Raw genomic sequence first — 15,126 nt, forward strand, 5'->3', positions numbered from 1 at the left:
ATTGTTAATCAGCACAATAAAAAGTCACTGCAGGGTTTGTCGTTTTTCAATCACATCTAGTGAGTTTTATCCAACTATAAGTGATACGTTTCTTTTGATGCTCAGTGTGTGTGTGTGTGTGTGTGTGTGTGTATATCATGTAAGGGATAACACACGCCAGGGTGTGGGTTGTGTTGTATTTAACATACGGCTGTTAATTTTAGTCATCAATAATTTCTCTCAATCAGCATTTTTCAATTCACAGGCCAAATTCTGATCTATATTATCCAGGTAACTGACGGGACTCGTTTAAAACTGGATCTGAACACAACTCTTTGTGGCATGAATATCCATGATGTGTTATTTCTTACAGTTATAAACTCCACGGAATCACATGATTGTATTTATTTGTACAGTGAGAGTTAAAAGCATGTATAATTTTGTTTCACGCAGATTCTGGAGAGAGACGTGCTTTCAGTGAAGCAGAGGAGGGGCCAGCGATAGAAGCTGTTTACACACAAGAGGAAATCTGTGATCAGGAGTGGTGTGGAAGAATAATGGAGATTACAGACCTGACAATTGTAGCAAGTAAGGAGATCCCTGAACTTGAACCTGTCCACATTAAAGAGGAGGCCGTAGAGCTGGAGTGTGATCACATCACAGAGGATATTAGTAGAGAAAATAAAGTCAATACACTGGAGGAACATATAGTTAAGATGGAATCTAGCCATTGTGAAGATTATCCTCCTGAACAGATCTGCATGAAACCCAATCAGCCTGTCTCTGAAGACACTGGTTCTAGTGTTGGAGAAGAGGGCACTGTGCTGGGGTCCATTCAGAGGAAACATCACCCCCCTCAGGAAAGAGCTGCAGATGGAAAGGAGGAAGGAGCGATGCCGTCCACAAGCAGCACCGCATGTGAGTAGAATGTCAAAAATACAGTTTATATAAGAATTGCAATTGTTTTTGTGAAGGATTAAGAGTTTATCATTTGTCTTGCTTTTCAATGTTCTAATTGTTAACAGTGATGGCTGTGAGGTGAAGCCTTGCAGGAAAGTGGCTGTGATTCAATGCTGTGCAGTAACCTTGGCTTCTGTTTCCTGCGCTTCTAAAGCAGATCTAGGAAGACACACCTCCACTCCAGCACCCCAGAGCAAAATCTCTACTGATGGGAAACTGCAGCGTAAGCAGAAACACAGAGAGTCGACACCCCAAGATGAATATGTGAAGAAACTGAGAACTGACTCTGTTCAGAATCTTTCTGCACAAGATAGCCGACCACTTCCTGTGGGATATACAGTGACTCCACATCCCGACAGTTCTGCAACCCAGGGCAACTTCATTTCCATACAAACTCCCCAGCAGATTCCTTCAGAGCAGATCTTGTATCACTGTCCTGAATGTGGCACCAATTTCAGTGACCGGGGAAAGCTGAAAATACACCAGCGTAGTCACAGAGGAGAGAAACCGTTTCACTGTACAGAGTGTGGTAAGACATTCAGATTTGCAATTGGATTGAAACTACACCAACGTATTCACACAGGAGAGAAACCGTTTCACTGTGCAGATTGTGGGAGGAGTTTTAATCAGAAATGTAACCTTCAAACACACCAGCGAATTCACACAGGAGAGAAACCGTTTAACTGTGCTGATTGTGGGAAGACATTCAGATTTCCAACTGGATTAAAACTACACCAACGTAATAACACAGGAGAGAAACCGTTTCACTGTGCAGATTGTGGTAGGAGTTTTAATCAGAAATGTAAATTTCAGTTACACCAGCGAATTCACACGGGAGAGAAACCATTTGTGTGTTCTGACTGTGGGAAGTGTTTTAAACAGAAACGTAGACTGCAAACTCACCAGCGAATTCACACAGGAGAGAAACCGTATGAGTGTCTAGTATGTGGGAAGAGTTTCAGTCGGAAGGACAACCTCAGAACACACCACATAACCCACACGGGAGAGAAACCTTTTGAGTGTAGTGAGTGTGGGAAGAGATTTGTAGAGTCAAATAAACTAAAGAAACACAGTCTAGTTCACAGAGATTCAGTCAGTCAGGACACAAAAACAATTCAGTTTACTCAATGAAAGCATCTCAATCACACCAGAATACCAAAGCAGACCCTGCGTCTCTCTCGTCGGTCTCAAATGCAGGGAGCTGTGAAAATAAACAAATTCAACTCAAAAAATCCCAAGCCTGCTGTGTATGCAAATGATTGTAGCCCTGTTTCCTACAGCAGTGCTTCTGAAACTGGGAGGCACAGAATGTACTCTGGGGGGGGGGGGGTGAGAAAGCTCAGGGAAACGTATAGAAATGACCACGCACATCTTAACCTGTATATATATTAAAACAAATGCTACTGCTGACACCTCCTGCCACACGAAGTACCGCAGACGAGAGGAAGGATCCCAGGGTGTCAGCTTCAACAACATTACTGGGGAGTGGCTTCCAGACCCTCACCAGTCTCTGTGTAAAAAAAGTGCCTCCTATTTTCTTGTCAATTTAAGGGTTCACATTTCCAATGACAGATGTTAGAACATTAGTAGCTACACAACAACCCTGCACTTTTGCAATTACAGACGCACACATTTCTTGGGCGAGTTCCTTCGTCAAGTAGCAGCTTTGTGGAGTTCCCGGTGATTCTAAAGAAAAATCTTTCAAGTCACTTTGCTGGTCAGAGATACTTACATCTGTCATTGAGAATATGTCATTGAAAACTTGTGCATGAATTGCATTCAGATATAAAAGATGATGTAATGGGCTTCGTATCTTCTCATGACGCCATCAGATCTAATATGGAGAAAAGCTTCGACAGCTTTGAAAATCCATTTACAAACTTTAATACTGAAGCTAAATGGAATAAACAATTAAGTGAAAGACGAGGTGTAGTGGAGCCTGTTGAGGTCCCTCTAGGAGTAAGATTTGACAGCAGAAGAAACCGGGATACAGGCACATATGATCACGATCCTGTAACTGATATGTGTATTTATATTCCATTGTTAGAAACTTTAAAGTTTATATTTAGGATTCCAGACATTTGTAATCTTATTGTACAACCCTGTGAACAAAAAGCTGTTTATAAAGATTTTTGGTGACGGCAGCTGCTATAGAAATCATCCACTTTTCTCTCGGCATAAAAATGCATTTCAAATACAACTTTACTAGGATAAATTTGAAACTGCAAACCCATTAGGATCCATGCAAGGGATACATCAAATTGGAAGCTTATATTTTATTCTTAGAAATCTTTCTCCAAATGTAAATTCAGCACTAATGAATATTCACCTTGTTTGACTGTTGCACACACAAGATATTAAAAAGTATGGATTTAATGCTATACTACAACCTCACGTTGATGATTTAAAAATTCTTGAAAGTACTGGAATTAAAGTTCCCTTTTCTGAAGAACCAATTGATGGTACAGTTGCTCAGGTCATAGGAGATACCTTAGGGGTGCACACACTTCTGGGGTTCAGGGAATCTTTCAGTTCAGTTTTTTTCTGTCGACTCTGCTTGATTGATAAGAAAAGAATGCGTCTCAGTCAGTATTCAGCGACGATGATTCTAACATCATATTATGTGACAGAGTTTTGCATGAACAGCATTGCAATGATCTGTTAGCAGACCCTACATGACCCTCCTCCTTTGGAATGAAGCGATATTGTTTGCTGAATGACTTACAGTTTCTTTCTCATTTGTGATCATTTTGCTTTTGATATTATGCGCGATGTCCTCGAAGGCGTCCCCCAGTATGAAATGAAGTTGCTTTTTGGCTCTCTCTCTGACAATGTCATCCCTAAGCTTGACATCATTAATAGAATTCACTCTTAGAATTATGGTTTGTTGGAGAGAAAGAATCGTCCAAGGTTCAATCTAGAGCAGTCTGGCAATGGGATAGAGCTCAATGCTATGCGGGCAGCAGTGTGGAGTAGTGGTTAGGGCTCTGGACTCTTGACCGGAGGGTCTTGGGTTCAGTCCCAGGTGGGGGACACTGCTGCTGTACCCTTGAGCAAGGTACTTTACCTAGATTGCTCCAGAAAAAACCCAACTGTATAAATGGGGAATTGTATGTAAAAAATAATGTGTTATCTTGTAACAATTGTAAGTCGCCCTGGTTAAGGGCGTCTGCTAAGAAATAAATAATAATATTCAAACATTCTGCTTAATAAAAAATATTTCCCTAGTATTTGGAGACATTGTAAACGAGGAAAATAAAAATCGGAGCTTGCTTCTGATGTTATTAAATATTGTCAATATTGTTTTTTCACCAGTGATTGCTGAGGGTATGACAGTGTATCTCAAGCAACTAATTGCAGAACATCATAAGCTTTTCAGAGAGCTATACCCAGAATGCAATTCGATTCCAAAGCAACATTTCATGATTCATTATCCCAGATGCATCAGAAAAATAGGTCCATTATTGCATTTCTGGGCAATGAGATTTGAGGCAAAGCACAAGTTTATTAAAAACAGTGTCAAGAATTTCAAAACTATTACCAAATCACTGCCCCAAAAACACCAAATAGCTACACCATACCACTGGGAGTCTTTATCAATAAAGACTATTGAATGTGGACCTCTTAAAACACGAGCTTTAAATGATTTTCCTGACTGTGAAATTATAGCAGAAAAACTGCAAATTGGTTTGGATTGTGACATTAATATTACTTCTAGGATTAGATACTCAGGAACTGAATATCGGACCGGCCGTCTGATTTGTATAAAAATAGAAGACGAAATGACGCAGTATTTAGTAAAATAACTGGAATTGTTTGAGAAGCTGAACAGTATTTTTTAGTGGCATCTGAATTTGAAACAGTTTGTTTTGTAGAACATCTTCATTCATTTCATGCAGGAGGAACTCGGAAAAATGTTCCATTTGATCTTCAGACTTCATATGGCTTTGAAGAACCTGATTTGCATGCGGTTCCAGTGAGTTATTTAATGTACATGCCAACCACAACATTGTATTTTGATTTTAAGTTCTATAGTTTTGGAATTGAAATAAGTATTGTGGCACTTTGAGGGCTGGTTATGCAATGGGAATTTCTATAAATATGGAGATATAAAGAAAGATGTAAATATCACTCCTTCCACAGAAGGTGCAGGTTTGTCACTGCTTCGATTGAATTGAGGAGATTTAGAAAACGCAACCAAAAGTGTGTTCACAAAGAACGTCCAAAATATGAGATCCAAAGGCAACCAAACCACTCACCGTGGACACAAACTTTTGGCTGTGATGTCAAAATCTCCCGAGTTAAAGTGAAACAGTAACAAAATGTCATGTTCTGGAGTTAAATGCATTTGTGTAAATTATTAATTGGGCTACAGAAATATTACAAAATAACCCAGGATGGCAGTGAGGACATTTTGATTCATAAAATGATATTCAAGTGTACTTTTTATCCTTTAACAGCAGTTATTCTTGTGGATGAACACTGTTGTCTAAAAGTAACTGACATCCAAAAATTATAAACTGTACTTGGTGTCCAAAAGGTGTATTTTGTGAAATAAATGCTTTGATTTAATAGAGTCATGTGTCTGGATACCTTTTTAGAATTTGTATGAAGTGTATTTAATTACTGCTTTGTCTTACAAGTATTCCTGTAGCATAGTATTTAATCTATGAAGCTGAATATTTATGAGTGAGTTAAAATTACTAAATAGCAGTGTGACATTTACACTTACACCACAATATAGTTAAACTTACCCTGAATGAGATGACATTTAAACTCCTACAGTGTTGAAAACTTTACTCTCTAGCAGGGTTAATTTCTTAACACTTTCCAAAGTGTTCATTTAACACGGAAATCGAGGGAGCCATATGTTCACTACAAAAGTCAGAGTTAATTATGGGTTAATCCAGCCTTGATTGAAGGTATATTTTAGGAACAGCTTGTGGCACTGGCAAGATACAATTAAATAAATAAATACATAGCCATGGTCCAGGACGTTAAACAGAATATGAATTATTAAACACATAATCAGAAAACAAGTGATTCACACGATTGATTGTATAATAAAATCACTCTGCTGTGAACTTGCTCAGCACATCGCTACAGTTGTGTACTTATAAGCAATGTGAGTACAAAATAACAAAACCGGGAAGATAATGATACTGTTTCTGACCGGGACAAAAACATGAAGTCTGAAAACTGCCAAGCCCGGCTTTACCGGGGCGTCTGATCACCCTGGTCAAGGAATCCATTGCCGTTGTCATGGCAAATTTCGCCCCCCTGCCAAATTTGTCCCCCCGAGTCATGTGACATATTAGCGTACGAGTCACGTGACGATCAGATTTCGTGATGCGGAAAGGATAGGGTAAAACATCGGCATTTTACTTACTGAAAGTTACGTTTGCTTTTTTATTGGCTTTTATTCGTATTACATTTATTTTTTTATATGTATCAATGTTTTTTGTATCATAAATGGTTGTGTATTTTATTTGATTACTCTTCACGTGATTACATAAGAGCTTTTACAGTAAATATAAAATACATTAAGTCTTGTTTAATTACATATATATATATGCTAATAAGTAAATAATAATAATAATAATAATAATAATAATAATAATAATAAAGTTGAACAGCTTAAATGATCACAACTGGCAAACGTTATATTACAATTGTAACTTTTCAAATGAAAAAATGTTTATAACAAACAATAAGTTAGAAGTATAGTCTGGTAATAATTTCTACATATTTGTGGGTAGTCATGTTGATGTTTATAGTCTTGCTGTACTTATGGATCACAATCAGGGAGTTGTCATGATTACACATACAGTTGCCGACAAAATTATTGACACCCTTAACTAAAGATCATTCAAGACGATTTTTATTTTTTTAATTGTTGTGAAATGTGGTAAGGTCGCGTAAAAGCCTTTTGTGTTTAGATGACTTTGTATAGTTATTTCATACACTGCTATACCAGATGTTTCTTTAGATCCTTGGCTGTTAATGGTGGATTTTTGCGAGCTGCTCGAACAGTTCTTTATGCTATAGTCGTACTTTTCCTGGGACGTCCATTTCTTTCCATGCTTTCAGTTGAATTAGTCTTCAAATACTTCTTGATTATTGTGGATTTTTGTATTACAATTTTTTTCCCCTCAACTCTCTTTATCTATTCCCCTGCTGCTGTAGTAGTTACTGTAACAAGTGCTTTTCTCGCATCTGGATCCAACTCCTTTGTTTTACCATGCTGTGCTGAGTGCACAAACCATTTTGCTTCAGTTTCTGTCCGTGTTTTACAACTAATGTTTTTTTTTATATATAATATTGCTGAATTGATAAGTAGTGGTTTCTAATTGATTAATAGTGACTAACTCAATTAAGACTAACCTTAATTTACACAGACTTTAATTGAAAATGTGTCAATAAGTTTGTGATCAACAAATATTGTTATTTACACCAATATGATTAATATAGGTTATACAGTAGCTTCAGTGTATATTGTGAGAAATATTTAGGGAATGTCAAAAATTAAAGGAATGAACAGGTCAAAAGATTTAATCTTTAGCATTATTCATGCATGGTCTTGCACTAAATCTGCAAACACATTTCTCTTAGTTTAACCATATAACTTGTCATTAAAAAATGAAGTAATACACCCTCATGGTATGTGTTGCCACTTCCTACAGTGTTTGTCAGATCATTGGCATCGTCCTGGAATGGAGCCTGTCATTCTCAAAGCAGGTCTGCAGATTGGTGGTTGTTCATTTGTTATCAGTAATACTGTATATGCATTTGTTAAATATGTATGAAGCCAAATTATATCATATGCTATAAAGTAAGAATGTTTCTTCCATAACTTCAAACACTCAAAAGTACAAATTTGGAACTAGAAGCAATATGATTGTTAACCACAACATATTGTCCCTGACTTTAGTGTGTATAATTCAGGCTCTTAACTAATGAAGCATACAGGATGTCAGATTTGTGTAAATCCTAGAGTAGAAGTCTTAGTCCTGGGGAACCCTTAACAGAGCACTGCAGGGCAAGCAGAAATCTGCACTCAATCATTTTAGTGGGTTGTGTATCAGGTGTAGTTGTCCAAACCAGAAAGACATTCACAAAAAAGGCACATGTTGAAAAATGTAGCAAACTTTTTTTTCTGTATTCTTCACAATAAAACAAGTACATGATCAGATCGCATATTTCCATTGTAACGTGCTATCCAGGACTTAATGCGTAAGCATTAGTGAAAAAGAAAAACACTATACTGCAGGTCAGCTTTGGTAAAAAGCCCCGTCACCACGTCAAGGTCTTGACCGATGGAGTGGGGCGTTAGGAGCAGGTTTAACAGAACTTTAAAATGCCTTCTCACATAACCCTCAAAAAAAGAAGGACTTTAAAGAAGCTGCCTGTCTAAAAATTACATCACCAATTTATAGTGACGTGTGTTATCAGTAAATCATACGGACATTTCATGCTCTCAACTTCTATAATATGTAATTGTCTAATATCAGTTAATAGGAATGGAAATCGAATTTGAAATTGAAGCATTAATGTCTGAAACATGTACACGTAAAATGTGAAGTTGTTTATCACTTCAGAATTACATCTACTGTACTTTTATATCATGTTACACCCACCTTATTTGGCACAATATCACTTCAATACAGTGAATCAGCCCCTCCCTAGCTGGTTCAATATAACTACATTAAACAAGGTGGGTGTTAGAACTGACATCGACTTTACTTTTGATATCTCTGCCCTGGAAATACTCAAGTCAGGCAGTAAGTCAGTAGCTCAGAAACTAAGACTACCATACCAATCAAAAATTAAAATTAAAATTAAAATATATATATATATATATATATATATATATATATATATATATATATATATATATATATATATATATATTACACACACACACGTTTATCATTTATTTAGATGTACATCTTCAAAAATACAGGGCGGCTTCAAAAACTTATAATGTATTAATATTAATTTTCAATATTTCTCTATTTTTTTTTACCTTTCAAAACGAATGTACTGGCTTTCTTTCTGATACCCCTCTTCTCCTCTTTGGTGGCTTGTTCAGGATACTCACCTCTGCTGAGGTAGCGATATACCGCTCTCAAGTGATCCATATCGATTGATAAATGTAGTTTTCTGAGGGGGAAAAAAACACAGTATTACAAATTTGTCGTGTAAAAAGAGAAATTATTTGATTACAATTGCACGACGGCGCCAACGAACTACAACTGTCATTGTCAAGATCTGTGGAGCAAAAGCAGTGACGCGCTTAGCAACAGAACGCTGACATGTCACATGACTCAGGGGGGGACAAATTTGGCACGAGACCGTCAGCTTCCATCCGGGTGTTTCCAGCAGGAGGCACCAATCCGCTAACGTGACGTCACGACGCGCTCGTCTCCATGGGAGCAGGGAGGAAGCGGAAGTGTGTGCGGGTTTGTTTACATTGTGTGTGTGGGACTGCGTGGGGTTGTTGAGCTGCAGCAGCAGGGAAACTTGCTCAATAAGTCAAGTGCTGACTGAATAACAAAGAGAGGCTCCCAATATTATTCATAATAAAAGCGTGAACACAGAAAGGATATCAGTCTCAAGCTAACAGTCAGTGAAGATGGACGTCAGCGTCTCCGTGTCGTTCTTTCAAGACGAGCTCGCCTCTACCATCGAGCACGCAGTGAAAGCGGCTGTAGACACCGTCTTGTGCCAAATCACAAAAGTTGTCGGCGGCAAATTCACTGAATTCCGAATGGAAATGGCTGGAAAGGAGAAAGAGAATGAAAGTCTGAAGCTGAGATTGGAAATATCAGAGAGCGAGTTGAAAGCGGTGCGGGAATGCATGAACGCTGCAGATGCAGACATTAAACAACCTCTCAGAAACATGAACCCCGACTGCAATGAACAAGACTTTCAGAGGAACGAGAACCAGGGATTATTCATCAGAGTTCAAGGTGAGATTAATAATGTTATGGTTCTTGTATGCCTTCCAGTCATTAAAAAATACAATTAAATACAGCACTACTGTAATGATTGTGTTTCCTTGAAGAAGGCTCCGTTCACAATGTTGCATATATAATATCCATGATGTGTTATTTCATACAGTTATAAACTCCACAGAATTACATGATTGTATTTATTTGTACAGTGAGAGTTAAAAGCATGTATAATTTTGTTTCACGCAGATTCTGGAGAGAGACGTGCTTTCAGTGAAGCAGAGGAGGGGCCAGTGATAGAAGCTGTTTACACAAAAGAGGAAATCTGTGATCAGGAGTGGTGTGGAAGAATAATGGAGATTACAGACCTGACAACTGTAGAAAGTAAAGAGATCCCTGAACTTGAACCTGTCCACATTAAAGAGGAGGCTGTAGAGCTGGAGTGTGATCACATCACACAGGAGGTTAGTAAAGAAAATAAAGTCAATACACTGGAGGAGAATATAGTTAAGATGGAATCTAGCTGCTGTGAGGATTGTCCTCCTGAACAGATCTGCATGAAACCCAATCAGCCTGTCTCTGAACACACTGGTTCTAGTGTTGGAGAAGAGGGCACTGTGCTGGGGTCCATTCAGAGGAAACATCACCCCCCTCAGGAAAGAGCTGCAGATGGAAAGGAGGAAGGAGCGATGCCGTCCACGAGCAGCACAGCCTGTGAGTAGAATGTCAAAAATACAGTTTATATAAGAATTGCAATTGTTTTGTGAAGGATTAAGAGTTTATCATCTTTCTTGCTTTTCAATGTTCTAATTGTTAACAGTGATGGCTGTGAGGTGAAGCCTTGCAGGAAAGTGGCTGTGATTCAATGCTGTGCAGTAACCTTGGCTTCTGTTTCCTGCGCTTCTAAAGCAGATCTAGGAAGACGCACCTCCACTCCAGCACCCCAGAGCAAAATCTCTTCTGATGGGAATCTGCAGCGTAAGCAGAAACACAGAGAGTCGACACCCCACGATGAATATGTGAAGAAACTGAGAACTGACTCTGTTCAGAATCTTTCTGCACAAGATAGCCGACCACTTCCTGTGGGATTTACAGCGACTCCACACCAGCGTATTCACACAGGAGACAAACCCAATCACTGTATAGAGTGTGGGAAGACATTCAGATTTGCAACTGGATTAAAACTACACCAGCAAACTCACACAGGAGAGAAACCATACGAGTGTCCTGACTGTGGGAGGAGTTTTAATCAGAAATGTAACCTCCAAACACACCAGCGAATTCACACAGGAGAGAAACCGTTTCACTGTGCAGATTGTGGGAGGCATTTTAATCAGAAAGTTTCTCTTCAAAAACACCAGCTAACTCACAGTACAGATAAACCATTTCACTGTGCTGATTGTGGGAAGACATTCAGACTTACAACTGGATTAAAACTACACCAACGTATTCACACAGGAGATAAAACATACAAGTGTCCTGACTGTGGGAAGAGTTTTATTGAGAAAAGTAACGTTCAAGCACACCAGCTAACTCACAGTACAGATAAACCGTTTCACTGTGCTGATTGTGGGAAGAGTTTTAATCAGAAATGTAACCTTCAAACACACCAGCGAATTCACAAGGGAGAGAAACCGTTTCAATGTGCTGATTGTGGGAAGAGTTTTAATCAGAAATGTCACCTTCAAAAACACCAGCAAACTCACACAGGAGAGAAACCGTATGAGTGTCCTGACTGTGGGAGGCGTTTTAATAATAAAGGTAACCTTCAAACACACCAGCGAACTCACACAGGAGAGAAACCGTATGAGTGTCCTGACTGTGGGAGGCGTTTTATTCAGAAATCTAACCTTCAATCACACCAGCTAACTCACAGTACAGATAAACCATTTCACTGTGATGATTGTGGGAAAGGTTTTAATTGTATAACTTTACTTGAAGCACACCAGCGAATTCACAAGGGAGAGAAACCGTTTCACTGTGCTGATTGTGGGAAGAGTTTTAATCAGAAATATAACCTTCAAACACACCAGCGAATTCACAAGGGAGAGAAACCATTTCAATGTGCTGATTGTGGGAAGAGTTTTAATCAGAAATATTACCTTCAATCACACCAGCGAATTCACACAGGAGAGAAACCGTATGAGTGTCCTGACTGTAGGAGGCGTTTTACTCACAAATCTAACCTTCAATCACACCAGCTAACTCACAGTACAGATAAACCGTTTCACTGTGCTGATTGTGGGAAAGGTTTTAATCGTAAAACTTTACTTGAAGCACACCAGCGAATTCACAAGGGAGAGAATCTGTTTCACTGTGCTGATTGTGGGAGGCGTTTTAATCAGAAATGTGACCTCCAAACACACCAGCTAACTCACACAGAATAGAAACCGACAGCTTTGAAAATCCATTTACAAACATTAATACTGAAGCTAAATGGAAGAGACATTTCAGTGAAAAACGAGGTGTAGTGTAGCCTGTTGAGGTCCCTCTAGGAGTAAGATTTGACAGCAGAAGAAACCGGGATACAGGCACACATGATCACGATCCTGTAACTGACAAGTGTATTTATATTCCATTGTTAGAAACTTTAAAGTTTATATTTTGGAGTCCAGACATTTGTAATCCTATTGTACAACCCTGTGAACAAAACACGGTTTATAAAGATTTCTGGTGACGGCAGCTGCTATAGAAATCATCCACTTTTCTCTCGGCATAGAAATGCATTTCAAATACAACTTTACTAGGATGACTTTGAAACTGCAAACCCATTAGGATCCAAGCAAGGGATACATCAAATTGGAAGCTTATATTTTATTCTTAGAAATCTTTCACCAAAGGTAAATTCAGCACTAATGAATATTCACCTTGTTTCACTGTTCCACACACAAGATATTAAAAAGTATGGATTTAATGCTATACTACAACTTCACATTGATGATTAAAACATTCTTGAAAGTACTGGAATTAAAGTTCCTTTTTCTGAAGAACCAATTGATGGTACAGTTGCTCAGTTCACAGGAGTTACCTTAGGGGTGCACACACTTCTGGGGTTCAGGGAATCTTTCAGTTCAGTTTTTTTTCTGTAGACTCTGCTTGATTGATAAGAATGCGTCTCAGTCAGTATTCAGCGATGATGATTCTAACATCATATTACGTGACAGTGTTTTGCATGAACAGCATTGCAATGATCTGCTAGCAGACCCTACATGACCCTCCTCCTTTGGAATGAAGCGATATTGTTTGCTGAATGACTTACAGTTTCTTTCTCATTTCTGATCATTTTGCTTTTGATATTATGCGCGATGTCCTCGAAGGCGTCCCCCAGTATGAAATGAAGTTGCTTTTTGGCTCTCTCTCTGACAGTGTCATCTCCAAGCATGACATCATTGATAGAATTCACTCTTAGAATTATGGTTTGTTGGGGAGAATGAATCGTCCAAGGATCAATCTAGAGCAGTCTGGCAATGGGATAGAGCTCAACGCTATGCGGGCAGCAGTGTGGAGTAGTGGTTAGGGCTCTGGACTCTTGACCGGAGGGTTGTGGGTTCAATCCCAGGTGGGGGACACTGCTGTTGTACCCTTGAGCAAGGTACTTTACCTAGATTGCTCCAGTAAAAACCCAACTATATAAATGGGTAATTGTATGTAAAATAATGTGATATCTGTATAATGTGAAATAATGTATAATGTGATATCTTGTAACAATTGTAAGTCACCCTGGATAAGGGCGTCTGCTAAGAAATAAATAATAATAATTGCAGAACATCATAAGCTTTTCAGAGAGCTATACCCACAATGCATTTCGATTCCAAAGCACCATTTCATGATTCATTATCCCAGATGCATCAGAGAAATAGATCCATTATTGCATTTCTGGGCAATGAGATTTGAGGCAAAGCACAAGTTTATTAAAAACAGTGTCAAGAATTTCAAAACTATTACCAAATCACTGGCCCAAAAACACCAAATAGCTACAGCATGCCACTGGGAGTCTTTATCAATAAAGACTATTGAATGTGGACCTCTTAAAACACAAGCTTTAAATGATTTTCCTGACTGTGAAATTATAGCGGAAAAACTGCAAGGTGGTTTGGATTGTGACATTAATATTACTTCTAGGATTAGATACTCAGGAACTGAATATCGGACCGGCCGTCTGATTTGTATAAAAATAGAAGACAAAATGCCTGTATTTAGTAAAATAACTGGAATTGTTCGAGAAGCTGAACAATATCTTTTAGTGGCATCTGAATTTGAAACAGTTTGTTTTGTAGAACATCTTCATTCATTTCATGCGAGAGGAACTCGGAAAAACGTTCCATTTGATCTTCAGACTTCATAGGGCTTTGAAGAACCTGATTTGCATGCGGTTCCAGTGAGTTATTTAATGTACATGCCAACCACAACATTGTATTTTGATTTTAAGTTCTATAGTTTTGGAATTGAAATAAGTATCGTGGCACTTTGAGGGCTGGTTATGCAATGGGAATTTCTATAAATATGGAGATATAAGGGAAGATGTAAATATCACTCCTTCCACAGAAGGTGCAGGTTTGTCACTGCTTCCATTGAATTGAGGAGATTTAGAAATTGCAGCCAAATGTGTGTTCACAAAGAATGTCCAAAATATGAGATCGAAAGGCAACCAAACCACTCACCGTGGACACAAACTTTTGGCTGTGATGTCAAAATCTCCCGAGTTAAAGTGAAGCAGTAACACAATGTCATGTTCTGGAGTTAAATGCATTTGTGTAAATTATTGATTGGGCTACAGAAATATTACAAAATAACCCAGGATGGCAGTGAGGACATTTCGATTTGTAAAATGATATTCAAGTGTACTTTTTTTCCTTTACCAGCAGTTATTCTTGTGGATGAACACTGTTGTCTAAAAGTAACTGACATCCAAAAATTATAAACTGTACTTAGTGTCCAAAAGGTGTATTTTGTGAAATAAATGCTTTGATTTAATAGAGTCATGTGTCTGGATCTCTTTTTAGAATTTGTACGAAGTGTGTTTAATTACTGCTTTGTCTTACAAGTATTCCTGTAGCATAGTATTTAATCTATGAAGCTGAATATTTATGAGTGAGTTAAAATTACTAAATAGCAGTGTGACACTTACACTTACACCACAATATAGTTAAACTTACACTGAATGAGATGACATTTAAACTCCTACTGTGTTGAAAACTTTACTCTCTAGCAGGGTTAATTTCTTAACGCTTTC

At 38.3% G+C, this 15,126-nt stretch overlaps 2 protein-coding genes across 4 annotated transcripts; both read left to right on the forward strand.

Annotated features, from left to right (window-relative positions):
• Positions 1-190: 190 nt before the first annotated feature.
• Positions 191-5,516, forward strand: LOC131724847 (zinc finger protein 382-like). 2 transcript variants are annotated; one of them, XM_059017784.1, is made up of 2 exons: positions 191-897; positions 1,094-5,516. In XM_059017784.1, exons 1-2 carry the CDS (start codon positions 537-539, stop codon positions 2,068-2,070), a joined length of 1,338 nt encoding a protein of 445 aa, XP_058873767.1. In that variant the 5' UTR covers positions 191-536; the 3' UTR covers positions 2,071-5,516. The 2 variants fall into 2 exon arrangements, with proteins under 2 accessions (XP_058873767.1, XP_058873768.1); XM_059017785.1 differs by having other exon boundaries at positions 1,097-5,516.
• Positions 5,517-10,146: 4,630 nt separating this feature from the next.
• LOC131724830 (gastrula zinc finger protein XlCGF26.1-like) lies at positions 10,147-14,863 on the forward strand. 2 transcript variants are annotated; one of them, XM_059017708.1, is made up of 2 exons: positions 10,147-10,607; positions 10,803-14,863. In XM_059017708.1, the coding sequence occupies exons 1-2, from the start codon at positions 10,247-10,249 to the stop codon at positions 12,278-12,280; spliced, it is 1,839 nt and encodes a 612-aa protein (XP_058873691.1). In that variant the 5' UTR covers positions 10,147-10,246; the 3' UTR covers positions 12,281-14,863. The 2 variants fall into 2 exon arrangements, with proteins under 2 accessions (XP_058873691.1, XP_058873692.1); XM_059017709.1 differs by having other exon boundaries at positions 10,806-14,863.
• Positions 14,864-15,126: the final 263 nt, after the last annotated feature.

Source organism: Acipenser ruthenus, chromosome 57, assembly GCF_902713425.1.
Source record: "Acipenser ruthenus chromosome 57, fAciRut3.2 maternal haplotype, whole genome shotgun sequence".
Taxonomy (NCBI): domain Eukaryota; kingdom Metazoa; phylum Chordata; class Actinopteri; order Acipenseriformes; family Acipenseridae; genus Acipenser; species Acipenser ruthenus.

What these genes read in the sequence shown, in the direction of transcription:
- LOC131724847 (XM_059017784.1), top strand. Translation starts at nt 537, where the DNA reads ATGGAGATTACAGACCTGACAATTGTAGCAAGTAAGGAGATCCCTGAA. An exon ending in GTCCACAAGCAGCACCGCAT is followed by an intron (nt 898 to 1,093) that starts GTGAGTAGAATG and finishes GCGCTTCTAAAG; the next exon opens with CAGATCTAGGAAGACACACC.
- LOC131724830 (XM_059017708.1), top strand. Translation starts at nt 10,247, where the DNA reads ATGGAGATTACAGACCTGACAACTGTAGAAAGTAAAGAGATCCCTGAA. An exon ending in GTCCACGAGCAGCACAGCCT is followed by an intron (nt 10,608 to 10,802) that starts GTGAGTAGAATG and finishes GCGCTTCTAAAG; the next exon opens with CAGATCTAGGAAGACGCACC.